Below are 14,301 nucleotides of genomic sequence, written 5' to 3' on the forward strand. Positions count from 1 at the left end.
TGGCAGTTAAAAGGAAGAAACAACTGCGATCACACACACTACTCCCAGAAGCACGAAGCTGAACACACCAGCCTGAAGATGACGAATGTGACTTCATCGAAACGTCGCCAAGACACTTCTAATTCTACGCGGGAGAAAACCCGAATAACTAAAGACCTACATATATATATATATATATATATATATATATATATATATATATATATATATATATATATATATATACACATATATATATATTATTGAAAATGGATGAATCCTAAATCATTCATTCTTCTGGGAGATATAAATGCTATAACAGATATCTTAAAGCCAACTTCTTAGCCCTAAATATGTTAATATAATCTGTCTGGCAATACAGTAAATTGTCTTCTTGGCCTTTTTACCAGTCAACATCATGAACTATAAATAGTTTTGATTCATAATTGAAAAGCCTCTACAGTATAACTGTGACTCTTTAACATTGATTGAAAATAAATGAATGCCACACTCCAAAGACACTTATAAATAATTTTAAGAAATAACAGATTAATGTCTTGCTGGCATCTCTCATGCTATAGAGCAACTTGAGAAATGGATTAATTAAATATAGCAAGAGTTCATAAAATAGTATGTGAATTAGGTATATACTATAAGAAGATAAAGATACTTAGAGCAAAGAGTATAACCTTGGAAATTCCAGATGTGTTTCTACAGCCCAGGTATTATTATTTAAATGTAATAGCCTGACAAAATTGAGGAAGTGAACACTTACATTTAAATTAATAGAAAAGATTTTTCTTATTCCAAATAATATATATAATAATAGAGGGAGAACTATTTGGTGATTCAAAAGCATTGACATGGAAGGTTAATTGGCAAAGGAAGAAAGCCAGAGTAAGACTGAAGAAAATAAGGGTTTTGATTTATCAGAGGGGATTTCATATTACTAATTAGAGGGTTGAATATGGTGGAAAATAGATATTTTTTTAGAAAATAAAGTAACATTATAATTGAATAGGTAAGATGTGTAACAAGACTAATACACTTTGGTATGAAAAGGGAGAAGTTGAGATAAGGAAAAGTTTGGTCACCTAATATAAAATATTTGGAAATCAGTTGAAAATAAGAATTCTGTTTGCCCAATATGAGATAATAGATATTACCAGAAAAAGAGAGGGAGTATTTGAGCTTTTAAAAATTAGATCTAAATGAAAAAAATTATGTATATTACTGATTTATTGGTTAACCCAGACAATACATATAATGGTTTTGATCTATTAGAGCAGGGGTGTGAAACTGCCGGCCCGTGGGCCAGACGCGTCATGAAGAAACTGCGCCCACCCCATTGCCGGCAATGGGGAAAAAGCTCCGATACGTCGTGCGATGTCACATGACGTCATGAGTTTGACATGTCTGTATTAGAGGGTATACTGTATTATTAATTAGATGGTTTAATATGGTGGAAAATAGATAACTTTTAGAAAACAGAATAAAACTATATTCAAATAGATAAGATGTGTATTTAGAATATTAGATTTTGTTATGAAAAGGGAAAAAGGAAGAAGATGAGATAAGGGAAACTTTGGTTACCTAAAGCTTGGAAAATATAAATACCAAATGTTAATTTGAATATTGACGGGAAATTAAAGCTTGGGAAGAAAGCAATAACTGGACATTGATTGTATATAAGGATTGAATGCAAATATAATTAAGATATGTATAAGCTAAAAATTATTGATAAATGTAACAAATATGTTTTTACTTAGTTGATAACAATAAGAACTGTATTAGCCTAATATGAGATAGTAGATATTAAGGGAAAAAGACAGGAAATATCTGATGTTGTAACTTGAGATTTATACTAAAGATTTATGTATGTTATTGAACTATTCATTAATCCAGTCACCATGTTGCTTTTTAAATACTTAATTGTAAAATTAGAAAACTGATAAAATATTATAAAAAAATAAATAAATAAATTCATAGAAATGTTTGTAATATTTGATTGGGCTTCACAACAATCCTACAGAAATCTGTCTCAATCAGACTAGGATTCTTATAGCCCATTACTCCTAGGTAGGATTCATTTCCAACTCTGTAATTAGGATATTTTTAGCTGGGAGCTAATGTCTGTACCTATGGGAATCATTCATGCCTTAATACAAATTATCTATTTATGAATATATATATTCAAATTTCTTTTTTGTTGACAAAGGGTTAAAGAGTTAAATGGGAGACTAGAATAGCTATTTCGAGCTTATTTTGCTCTCATCATCTAGCCATACCCTCTATGGGATTCGAACCGGGCAGCCTGCATGCTAGGCAGTTGTATTAACCTCCAGGCCACCAGCTACTTGAGCCTGCTTAATGCCCCTAGTTTGGGCTGCAAGGCAAAAGTGATTATAAGTAGAACTGCAGTATAGCAGTCAAAATACCAAGGTGTGTGTGTGTGTGTGTGTGTGTGTGTGTGTACACACACACACATATATATGTATGTGTGTATATATATAAGGACCCACTTCAATCCACATATTAAGAAAGCAGAACTACAATTCGATGTTTTAAAATGTCCCTAAGAAGCTTCCCGACCCCGCAGTTCTTCCGGGCGATTCAAACCGGCAGATTTCTAGGTGTCAACTCCAGGAGAGATAACATCAGTTCAGCTCCGTTGGCACGATCATTCAACATCTCCTCACACAGATCCCAGATGCTGCATCTCCTCCCCCCCTTTCTCTCACTGGCCGGTAAGGGAGAAGTTCAGAGGAGTATAGGATGAAAGGCAAATGGCTACATTGTTATGGTTAGCATATCCGAAGCAAATCAACAAAAGGTTACTTTGTAGTGAATAGAGGAAGTGAAAGTAATAAAAAACCCATGCATACCCCCCTCCCCCTTAGTAGTATGACAGAATCCAGGAGAGAGTAAGAATTGGTTTTATATCAGAGGAGATAGATAGAAATGAAATATAACTGGATTCTGACATGCAGGATATATTGACCTGAGGGCCATTAAAGCAATAGGCAAAGTGATCCATATGTTCTTAAACAGCTCTGACTTCAGACCTTCAGAAAACCTCTAGCAACTGATAAGTACTGCACAATTAAAGTGACAATGGAGTCATGCATGCTATTTTTGTTTTCATTTATTTTACATTCTTGTCTCATAAAGAAAAGCTGAAGTACGTTCATTTATACATTTTCTATTTGTTGCCTTGCATCTTTGACTGGAAATTATCAACTTTGATGTTGAATAGAACTGACCCAATGAGACTCTGTTGCACTCTAGGGGTGCTTTGACTCATGACTCATGCCCCAGGTAGTAGTTGTGGCTAGGAATGCTTTCGTGCAACTTTGAGCTATGCACCTATTGCACCCATTCTTGGATCAGGAGACTACTCTCTGCCATTCATGTCCTGGTCATCTCTTGGATGGATTCCTGTAATGAGTTGTACAGGAGCTGTCTTTGAAAAACATCTGGAAACTAAAGCTGGTGCAAAATGTAGTGCAGGAGTAATGTGCATACCAAAATTAGTACATGTTAAACCTCTGCTCTGTGAACTTGATTGGTTGTCAGTTTGCTTCCATGCTCAATTTAAAGTGCTAGTTGTGACTTATAAAGATCTACAAGACATGGAACTGGATTATTTGAGGGACCATCTCTCTCCAGTTATAGTTATCCATCCCATCAGACCTGGCAAATGGGTTATGTTATGGGTCCCATCCACCAAGAGTTTCATCTGACAGGAACCAGGACCTGCCATGGCACCCATCTTCTGGAACATCCTCTTCTCTGAGGTTATATTGGCCCCAATTTGCTGGCCTTTAGGAAGTTCCTGAAGATATGGCTGTGCCATCAGGCCCGGGGATCCCTTAAAGATGAGGGGACTGCAAGGTGGTTGTACTGTTTGTGAATTGTTTGTTGGCACTCTCCTGCATTTTTTTATGCCTTAGGTTAATCAGTTTTCATTGCTTAACTTTATTTATATGAGTGTGATATTTTGCTATAAGCTGCCTACAATCACATATGTGAGGAGGAGGAGGAGGAGGAGGAGGAGGAGGAGAAGAAGAAGAAGAAGAAGAAGAAGAAGAAGTTGTAGTAGTAGTAGTAGTAGTAGTAGTAGTAGTAGTAGTAGTAGTAGTAGTAGTAGTAGTAGTAGTAGTCCTTTACCTCCATTAGGCCTACTTAGGACAGCGGCAGCATTTGTGTAGTATTTTCTAGTGTTCAGCATGCTTCATATCCTCGTACCCTTTACTGGTAACCTGGCATCCTTACATACAAGTACATCATCTATTTTTTCAGTTAAAAAGTTACAGTATTAACATTATAAAATATTTACCAGATATTTGATGCTGACTTTTAATTTACAGATGGCTATCCACAAGAGGAAATGGTTTACAGATGGAGAAAAAACTCAGTAGAAGCTGCAGATCAGAAATCTTGGAGACTGTATCAGTTTGACTTCATGGGACTCAGAAATACTTCTGACATTGTGCAAACATCAGCAGGTAATAAATAAGAATTTCCTGTTCTGGAGCTTGAAAGATTCACTGCATCCATTTTTCTGTCTAGTATATATTGTGGTCACAATAAAAAATATACACACCTGCATGAATTATAGGAGGCAAGAGGAGAAAGCCAACCCCTTAATTCTTGTGATAATTTTGAATCAATTTAAAGAAGATCAATTCATAAATATTACAGAGCTATAGCTTCTCATGGGACATATTACTGAAAATGGGTTACAAAAAGGTGGTGGATAATTTAAAACAATGTATGTCAAATATAGATATGCAACTAATTTTTTTCAGTTTTTCTTACATATGTGTTTTGAGTAGTGTTCTCATCATTTTAGACCAGCAAGTTATCTAAATCAGATAACTATTCCCAAAACTAAAAAAGTATTAACCTTAGCTTGCTTTAGTGCTCTGTGAAGAATGTAGTTGAAGGAATATCGATCTATCTATCAATCTATCGATCTGTCATCTATCATCTGTCCTCTGTCTATCATCATTAGCTATATCTCTATATCTATCTTCTATCTACCTATCTTAAATAAAATCCCCTATTTTTTCAGACTGATCTTGTGATGAAGAGATGGTGGAACACTTACTGCAATACATATATTACTTTACTGATTATTCTATAAAGATGCACAGTTCATTTTATGATCCCTTTATTCACTGAATTTCCAGATCACCCAATTAATTCTTTATTACAACCATAGACCAGCATATAAATTTTTTTTCTGTACAATTGTTGTTAACTGACCAATATCATTCATTCTTTGAATGTGGCCAAATTTTGTATTATTGTCTAAAACTTATTTCCATAAATTGTATTGACAAGGACATGACTGTTTATTATTATTTTTACCAAAAAAAATTCTATAATATTTTGGTTTAGTTTATTCATTATATCTTAACTTTTATGTTTTTCTAAATGCAATACTGAACATTGATTCTAATAAAGGGCTAATAAAAGACTGACTAAAAAAACAAGTTTAGATAATCCTTGCCTTGTACATTGAACAGGTGATGACCAATTCAATGTAATACAAAAATCATTATATATTACTGTTGCAAATGCATGATAAGTGATAGTTGTATATCCTAATATTCTTGGTTTCATAAACTTAAAGTTACCATTCAGAGGGTACACTTTTTCATGGTAATAAAGTGCCCAAATGAATCCACTGCTTGACATGCCAATTCCAGAAAACTTCTCTCCTATACATGCATATCTATATGGAGACAATGAGGGAAGACCCTTGAAAGATCCCAAGCAAAAACTTCCAAAGACCCAGTGCCTCACTGCTTCAAGCATCAGGTTCAGAAAAATGCTTGATTTCTTCACAGGCGTTTTGCCTGCTCTAGTATGAACCAGTGAATAGAGAGATCTCTTTTCTTTCCTTCATAATAATATATTTACAACACAGGTGTCACCTAAATAAATAAAAAGTAGAGGTATTTCTCCAAATTATAATGATTCATTAGCAGTGACTCTTAACTCAGTGTTTTATAAATTAATGGACAATTGACAAACAACTCACCTTGGTAACTAAGTGAATGTTCATTTGCAGGAGCAGTACGTTTTTGGCAATCAGATCTGGGTGTAACCAGCTTTAAGTGAAGTGTTCCATCATCCAGTGGTACATAGTTTTGGGGTATCTGGTCCTCTCTGAGCTTGGTGGTCTTCTTGCAGAGGTTTCATTACCAAACTAGATAACACCAAGGACAATTCAACTGAGCTACAAACATTGTTTTCTATTAGTATACAATATAGCTTGCTGGTGTTGTAGCAACATCTTGGACTAGATAGGTATTGGTCTGACCTATTAAGATGATTCGGTGATGCTCTTATGGCAGCCCTGACCATCTATTAAATAAAATGAGAGTTAGGATTTTAATATATGTTCTATTGCTATTTGAGAACATATCTGCATTAAAGCAATTTACTGTGTTATTTTTGAATGTTGCAATGAATATCCCAGTTTATTAGTAATCTGCAGTCTTTGACAGATGTATTCTCAGGTCAGATATGGATTTCAATCTTATAAAAATCTGCCACTGTCACAAAGAAATCCAAGTCTAAAACAAGTTGATTGGATTTTTTATTTCTGTCCATATGTCTTTTCACTTGTCTTCCATTCTTTAAACTTAATTGCTTAATAAATGCCCCAATATATATTAATTGTAGGTATTTTTCAGATTTTGTCATTTATTCTTGATGTCGTTTTTCATTCATATGTCATATCATTTTTAAGATGTAGTCAAAGGAAACAGCAGGTAGCAAGATCACTGATAGTTGATTATTGTTGAACAGCCCAGAGTGTACTATATTAGTTGAACTGGTTAAATAAGACATTTCCCTTATTATTTAATCTTTTCTACAGGGTTTGGTAGAATGTGTTTTTCCTCCCCTCCAAAACATTTTAAAGACTTGGAAAATTGCCAAGGTAATGAATGCTCCCCCCCCCCATTGCCCTTATCAACAGACTTTAATTTAAACTTAATGGAACTCATTTTAGTGCTAGCACAAACTATTGTCCAGTGTGATAGTAAATGCAGAAGTATGCATGGGGATCTATGGATTAACCACTCTAGAAATTAAGATTTGTTATTTTTGCTCAGGGAAGGAGTTCCATTCTTACTAATGGTTACACTTGGTGAAGAGATAGTGCTATCCTGATACCAACATAATATCTGTATATCTTAAATAAAATCAGGTTTGGAAGGTAAAAGAGAAAAGAAAAATGCTTCACTTTTCATATTGCTATGCAAGGATCCTTGTGTAACTCATGCTACAAACCTTGTAATACAGGGACAGGCCATAATGCTCCATCCATTTCTCTCTGCTTTGATAACTTAAGGAAAGGTGGGCTACATAAACCTTTCTGAAAGCCATTAAGACAAGATAATGCTACATATTGACTACTCCAAATAGATGTACTCCTGTTTCATAACCCATTTTTTTCTTTTCTGATTGCTACATAGAGTTACAAATCTCCTTTATCTTCTACATCCATTTGAAATACTCTAAGGTGCGGGGATGATTTTACACATTTTTGGAGTCGTAAACAAAAAGGTCATTAAGAGCCCATATGGAAGACAGATTCTATAAAGCTTTTCCTCTTTTTGAGCACATGATATTAAGAAAGTTAACTAAAGCACCTCACTGATTGTCTGTTTTTGATACTGTTGTTCCTTTTCCTGGGGAGATCTGGGTTTTCTGAAGGGGGAAAATGTTGAGGGCTTACTTACTAAAAATAGTCTGTATCTAAGATTACTGTGTATGGAGCCCTGGTGGTACAGTGGTTATAATGCAGATTGCTGGCAAACTCTGCCCACAGGCTAGAGCTCGATCCTGACAGAGCTCAAGGTTGACTCAGTCTTCGATCATTCCAAGATCAGTAAAATGAGGACCCAGATTGTTGGTGGCAATATGCTGACTTTGTAAACTGGGGCTCCAGTTCTATAAAGCACTAAGGGGCAGTATATAAGTCTAAGTGCTCTTGCTCTCTCTCTCTCTCTCTCTCTCTCTCTCTCTCTCTCTCTCTCTCTCTCTCTCTCTCTCTCTCTCTCTCTCTCTCTCTCTCTCTCTGTGTGTGTGTGTGTGTGTGTGCGCGCACACACATATGTGTGTGTGTACATGTGTATAAATCTCTCTTTGTAATGACCTTCAAAAAAGGAAAAAAAATGGAACCAGGAAACTACAGACCCATCAGCCTGATCTCAATACCTGGGAAGTTTCTGGAAAAGATAATCAAGCAAAGAATTAGCAAACACCTAGAGGCAAACAAAGTCATAACCAAAAGCCAACATGGGTTTGTCAAAAACAAATCATGCCAGACAAATCTTATTGCATTTTGTCCAGGTGACAAAATTTGTGGACCAGAGGAATACTGTGGATATAATTTACTTGGACTTCAGTAAGGCATTTGATAAAGTAGACCACAACCTACTACTTGATAAGATAGAAAAATGTGGGTTAAACAGCATCACCACCAGATGGATTCATAGCTGGCTAACTGGACGTACTCAGTATGTGGTCCTCAATGGAACTGCATCTACATGGAGGGAAATGTGTAGTGGGGTGCCCAAGTGCTCTGTCCTGAGCCCAGTGCTCTTCAACATCTTCATCAAAGATTTGGATGAGGGAATAGATGGGGAACTCATCAAATTTGCAGACAACACCAAGCTGGCAGGAGTAGCTAACACTCCAGAAGATAGGCTTAAGAAACAGAAGGATCTTGACAGACTTGAATATTGGGCACTATCTAATAAAATGAAATTCGATGGTGAAAAAAGTAAGGTTCTACATTTAGGCAAGAAAAACCAAATGCACAGGTACAGTATAGGTGGTACCTTGCTCAATAGTAGTGACTGTGAGAGGGATCTCAGAGTCCTAGAGGACAATCACTTAAATACGATCCAGCAGTGTGCTGCAGCTTCCAAAAAAGCCAACAGAGTGCTAGGATGCATTAATAGAGGGATAGAATCAAGATCACGTGAAGTGTTAATACCATTTACAGTGCCTTGGTAAGGCCACACTTGGAATACTGCATCCAGTTTTGATCACCACGATGTAAAAAAGATGTTGAGACTCTAGAAAGAGTATAGAGAAGAGCAACAAACATGATTAGGGGACTGGAGGCTAAAACATATAAAAACGGTTTCTGGAATTGGGTATGTCTAGTTTAATGAAGCGAAGGACTAGGGGTGACATGATAGCAGTGTTCCAATATCTCAAAGACGAGGGAGTCAAGCTATTTTCCAAAGCACCTGTATGTAGGACAAGAAGCAATGGATGGAAACTAATCAAAGAGAGAAGCAACTTAGAACTAAGGAGAAATTTCCTGACAGTTAGAACAATTAACCAGCTACCTCCAGAAGCTGTGAATGCTCCAACCGTTAGAAGTTTTTAAGAAAAGACTGGACAGCCATTTGTCTGAAATGGTATAGGGTTTCCTACCTGAGCAGGGGGTTGGACTAGATGACCTCCAAGGTCCCTTCCTGTTGTTGTTGTTATTATTATTATTGTTGTTGTTGTTGTTATTAATCATTGCACAGCCAGCCAGATGTTCAGACAGGGTTTGGCATTTTTGTCTACCTACCAAGTCCTTACCAAGGACCTGGGATAGGCAGATCTGGATGTTTGATGTTGTTATTAATATCATCGCAGGATGGAAGCTGTTCCGAGTAAAGCTGCCCTTTGCAATTGACTGATGGCAAATTTGTCAATGCCAATGGTGTTCTAGTGATGCTCCAGTTGTTTGGGATTGCATCCAAGGCATCTATTACTATTGGTACTACCCTCGCTTGTCTTTGCCACAGTCGTTCTATTTCTATTTGTAGGTCTTTGTATTTTGTCTTTCTTATCAACAGTTGTTAAGTCCGGGAGCAATTTAACTTCTTTATTTTGTACGACTTTCTTTATTTTATGGTCCCACCAATTCCTGCTTGCAGGCAAATTAATTTCTTGCAGATTTTCCAATACACAATTGTTGCTACTTTGTCATGCCCCTGCTTGTAGTCAGTTTGTGTGATCTTCTTGCAGTAGCTTACTAGGTGGTCCATTGGTTCTTTATTATTATTGTTGTTGTTGTTGTTGTTAACATGTAAAGATTGCCAAATCCCTCAGGACTCTTGGTGTTTTACAGATGATTCATAAGAAACAAAATACAAATAAAAGAATGTGACTAAAATGCCCACAAAATAATGAATAAATGAATAAAGTTAATTTATCCAAACCGCAATGAGGTTCAGAGCCAAATACCCTCCTGAACAACACTGTTCTGAGCAGCCGCTGGAAGGCAGCTAGGGTGGAAGATATCAGAAATAATTCCAAAAAATCAGAGCAAACAGTGAAAAGCAGCACTTCTCCTATGTGGGAGGCTGCTAATTGCTTTTTTTTTTTCCTGAATAGATTGAACTTGCTGGGCTGATTCCAAGAGAGAAGGTGTGCTGGTCAGAATAAATAGCTATTTTAGGAATTAAGAACTGTCCCCTTAAGGGTAATGTAGTTTTAAGTTACCTGGTCATATCTGTGTTTCGGATTGGCCACTGGCAGGGACTTCTGATTGGCTACCGGAGATTAGCAGGGGTTTTATGAATGCCAGCCACGAGAACTGTTTGCCCCTTTAACATGGAAGAGACTACCTCTTTTCATCTATGTGTTGGGGTCAGATTATGAAATGTGCTTCAGAAGAATCTCTCCAGTAACTGTGAGTTAATGTTTAGAGAATGCCTGATGAATTAAAGTAATCTGCATGAAACCCTTTCTGTGGAGTTTATCTGCCTGTATCAAGCAACAGCACCCCCATCTTTGCTTGAAACAGAACAGAAGGTGATCCTGCAAATAAGTAGGTGCCAAGTCACATAGCACTTTATAGCATGGGTGTCAAACTCACCACGTCATGTGATGTATCGCAACTCTTTTTGTGTTGCTGGCAATGGGTTGGGCGCGACTTCGGTATGATGAAATTGGCCCATGGGCCAGCAGTTTGACACCCTTGCTTTATAGGTTAGTATCAGCATTTCAAATTGCACCCATGAGACCTTCCCACCACTGGCTCACAAAATGAATCTGGGGAAAAATTATTCTATGGACAGCCTCCACCGCTGTTCTAACAGAAGCCTTGAAAAGGTTTCTCAAGGAGAACCTCAAGCTGCAAACGTCTTATTTCAGATTGTGCTACCCCACCAAGAGACAAAACTATTTACTTATATATTTACCAAGGGCATTTATATCTCCTAGTTTGCAATATGATTAATAAAATTGTCATGTTCCAGCTAGCTTGAGCTGCAATTTTAGACAAATTTACCTAGAAAAAACATTCCATTTGGTGAGATCTTATTTTTGAATACAGTATCAATAATTTTTATTCATTGTTCAAACAAGCAGCTTCACTGAAAACAATATGATAGAAGAAAAAGATGCTCTACTAGTGTGTGCATAAGCATATATTATTATGTAATTTTTTAAAATGAACATCTGTGCTGGCTTTTCACTGCAAATCCTAAATTGTATGTTGAAGATATTTTTATGAATATTAATAGGTCTTATCTGTTTATAGAATGTTACTGAAATTTTTTAAAGCCCCACTGGCTCCCACTGAGTCTTAATGGTGCATTAAGATAATGCTTGTCATACGAATAAACATAATTGGATAAATGCTCTGGAGACTAAGCTTTTTATCAGGACACAATTTGAAGAAAACCGGGACTACCATTCACCAGTGACATTAAGATCTTCAAAAATATCCCTCCGATTAATCCAGATTAGTACTAGTTTATTGTTAATTTTAAATCCAAGTAAACAGTCTAGCATGACTGTGAACGCTGGAAATGTATACAGTTAGTCCTTGACGTATTACCACAATTGGGAGCAGAATTTCATTGCTAAGCAAGCAGTGGCTAAATGAGTCACACCCTATTTTACAACCTTTTTTTGTCATTGTTGTCAAGCAAATCACTGCAGTTGTTACTTGAATCCAGCTTCCCCCATTGATCTTGCTTGTGGGAAGCCAACTGGAAAGGTTGCAAATTGTGATCACATGATCCCAGGCTGCTGCAATCATCAAAAATACATGCCAGTTGCCAGACACTTGACTTTTGATTACATGACCATGGGGAGGCTGTAATGGTCATCAGTGCAAAGACCAGTTGTCATTTTTTTCAGTGATCATAACTTTTAATAATCATTAAAAAATGATTATAAGTCAAGGACTATCTGTACTACAGGTGAAACTAAATATATCTGGATGCATCCTTTCTGCAATGAAGGGTAGCATCATTACTTATGTTCATATCAAATATAATGCTTCCTTTTGTATCATTAAGCATCAGTAGATCTGTAAGGATATGTCCAGGCCCAGAGCACAGTCTTATTTATGAATTCTGTGACAAACCTCTGATGGATCTAGTTGTGGAGAGAGGGGTCCTGATTTGCAATCTGTTGTATTTGAAGTGGAGAATTTAGCTGGAATGGGCCAACAGCTTTCAGCCTCCCTAAGGGATTTACAGTATTCCCCACTTCCAATTTACACATATTAAATAATGGCATTCTATTAAAAAAATATCAGCTGCAACCAAATTTGGAAAGTTGTGGCTTTGTAATAGAAAACAACATACTTCTACCTCATTGGAAGCACATAAGATCAATTACTGAGGGCCAGCTGGATGTTTGGCTCTAAAACCTTGCAGTCTTGCCTTGTCAGGGTTAATATTTTTTTCTATCCCAATAAATATTTTTGTTGTGTCCTGAGCCTGCATCTTGCAGGCTCGGGACGTTGCAAGAGTCCCAGGCAATTGCAGAAGCTGCCCGGGACCAGACTGAGCGGCGCCGGCCTTGTGCGCATGCGCAAGGCGGGAAAAGCCCGCCTCATGATTGGTTGAACTTGCCCGGGGTTCAGAGGGTATAAATAGAGGCCTGCGTGCCTCTGCTCTGGTTGTTCGTAGAATGGAGCAAACAATAAAGACTTGTTGGAGATGCTTCGTCTCAAGCGCCATTATTCCCAGGACTTAACACTGGCGACGAAGGTGGGATTCAGTCTCTACGGCTAGAAAAGCTAGAAGACTCACCCAAAAGAAGTCCGGGAAAGAAACGGCGTGGAAGTCAGCGTTATCCTGCCAGTACGAAATCGCTGGAGGGTGCGTGCGACTGAAGAAGAAGAAACCTTACCATCGATCATGGAAAAGGTTGGGCAATTAGAGGCTTTCNCTTAACACTGGCGACGAAGGTGGGATTCAGTCTCTACGGCTAGAAAAGCTAGAAGACTCACCCAAAAGAAGTCCGGGAAAGAAACGGCGTGGAAGTCAGCGTTATCCTGCCAGTACGAAATCGCTGGAGGGTGCGTGCGACTGAAGAAGAAGAAACCTTACCATCGATCATGGAAAAGGTTGGGCAATTAGAGGCTTTCAACGTCTCTCACCCCGAGAGGTGGGAATCGTACGTGGCAAGAGTCGAGACGTATTTTCGCATCAACCAGATTCGAGAGGAAGGCTTAAAGGCTGCCACATTGTTGTGCGTTTGTGGGCAAGACACCTTTGAGATCGCCGAGAGCTTAATCTCCCCAGTCTCACTGGAAACGGTGTTGTACTCCGACCTCAAGAAAACCTTAAAGGAACATTTCCAGCCCAAGCAATCAGTCATGGCTTGGAGGCATACATTTCAACAGAGAGATCAGCGAGTCGGTGAATCAGCAAAAGACTACGTTGCAGCCTTGAGAAGAGCAGCTAAACCGTGCGACTTCAAGGACTTAGAAGAAAGACTTCGCGATCGTTTTGTATGCGGGCTGAGAAACACAGCAGAGACTGTTCGCCAGGGAAGATGTTTCCTTCCAAGATGCTCTGCGAGAGGTTTCGGCTGAAAAAGCTGCCGGCGGGGCGGTCAGGAACATGCGGCCCAAGAGAAACGCTAATGAGACCGCCACTATTCACAAGGAAGATGTGCGCGAGGAGTTGGACGAAGATCCTGAAGAAGAGGTGGATAAGCTTTACCAAGCTGCTGGAAGGAAGTCCAAGGATCGTCAGGACAAGGGCCCAGCTGAGCTCCGTTGCTGTGGATGCGGTGGTCGCCACAAGCGAGCCGAATGCCGGTTCCGTTCCGCCATTTGCCGAGCGGGAAGAAGGGCCACATCGCTGCGGTCTGCCTGGGTCGACAGAAGGTACAACCGAAGGAAGAATTGAATCTGAAAGGTACCAGGGTGCCCAGCCAAAACAGGGTGGGGTTCTGTGCAACACGCCAGAACATTTTAAGAATAGGCACACACAAACCCCTTAAAAAGAAATTAACACTTAAAGTGAAATTGCAGGGAAT

General features: G+C 38.2%; 1 protein-coding gene across 1 annotated transcript in view; it reads left to right on the plus strand.

The window, feature by feature from the left end:
- The window catches only part of LOC107283472 (gamma-aminobutyric acid receptor subunit gamma-3), a 532,165-nt gene that overhangs the window by 462,981 nt on the left and 54,883 nt on the right, over nt 1-14,301 (plus strand). Inside the window, exon 6 of the mRNA XM_015811390.1 lies at nt 4,350-4,487. Coding sequence (XP_015666876.1) covers nt 4,350-4,487 — 138 coding nt within the window. The remainder of the gene's footprint in view (nt 1-4,349; nt 4,488-14,301) is intronic.

The sequence above is a fragment of the Protobothrops mucrosquamatus genome, unplaced genomic scaffold (genome assembly GCF_001527695.2).
Source record: "Protobothrops mucrosquamatus isolate PMUCROS unplaced genomic scaffold, P.Mucros_1.0 scaffold40, whole genome shotgun sequence".
Lineage (NCBI taxonomy): Eukaryota > Metazoa > Chordata > Lepidosauria > Squamata > Viperidae > Protobothrops > Protobothrops mucrosquamatus.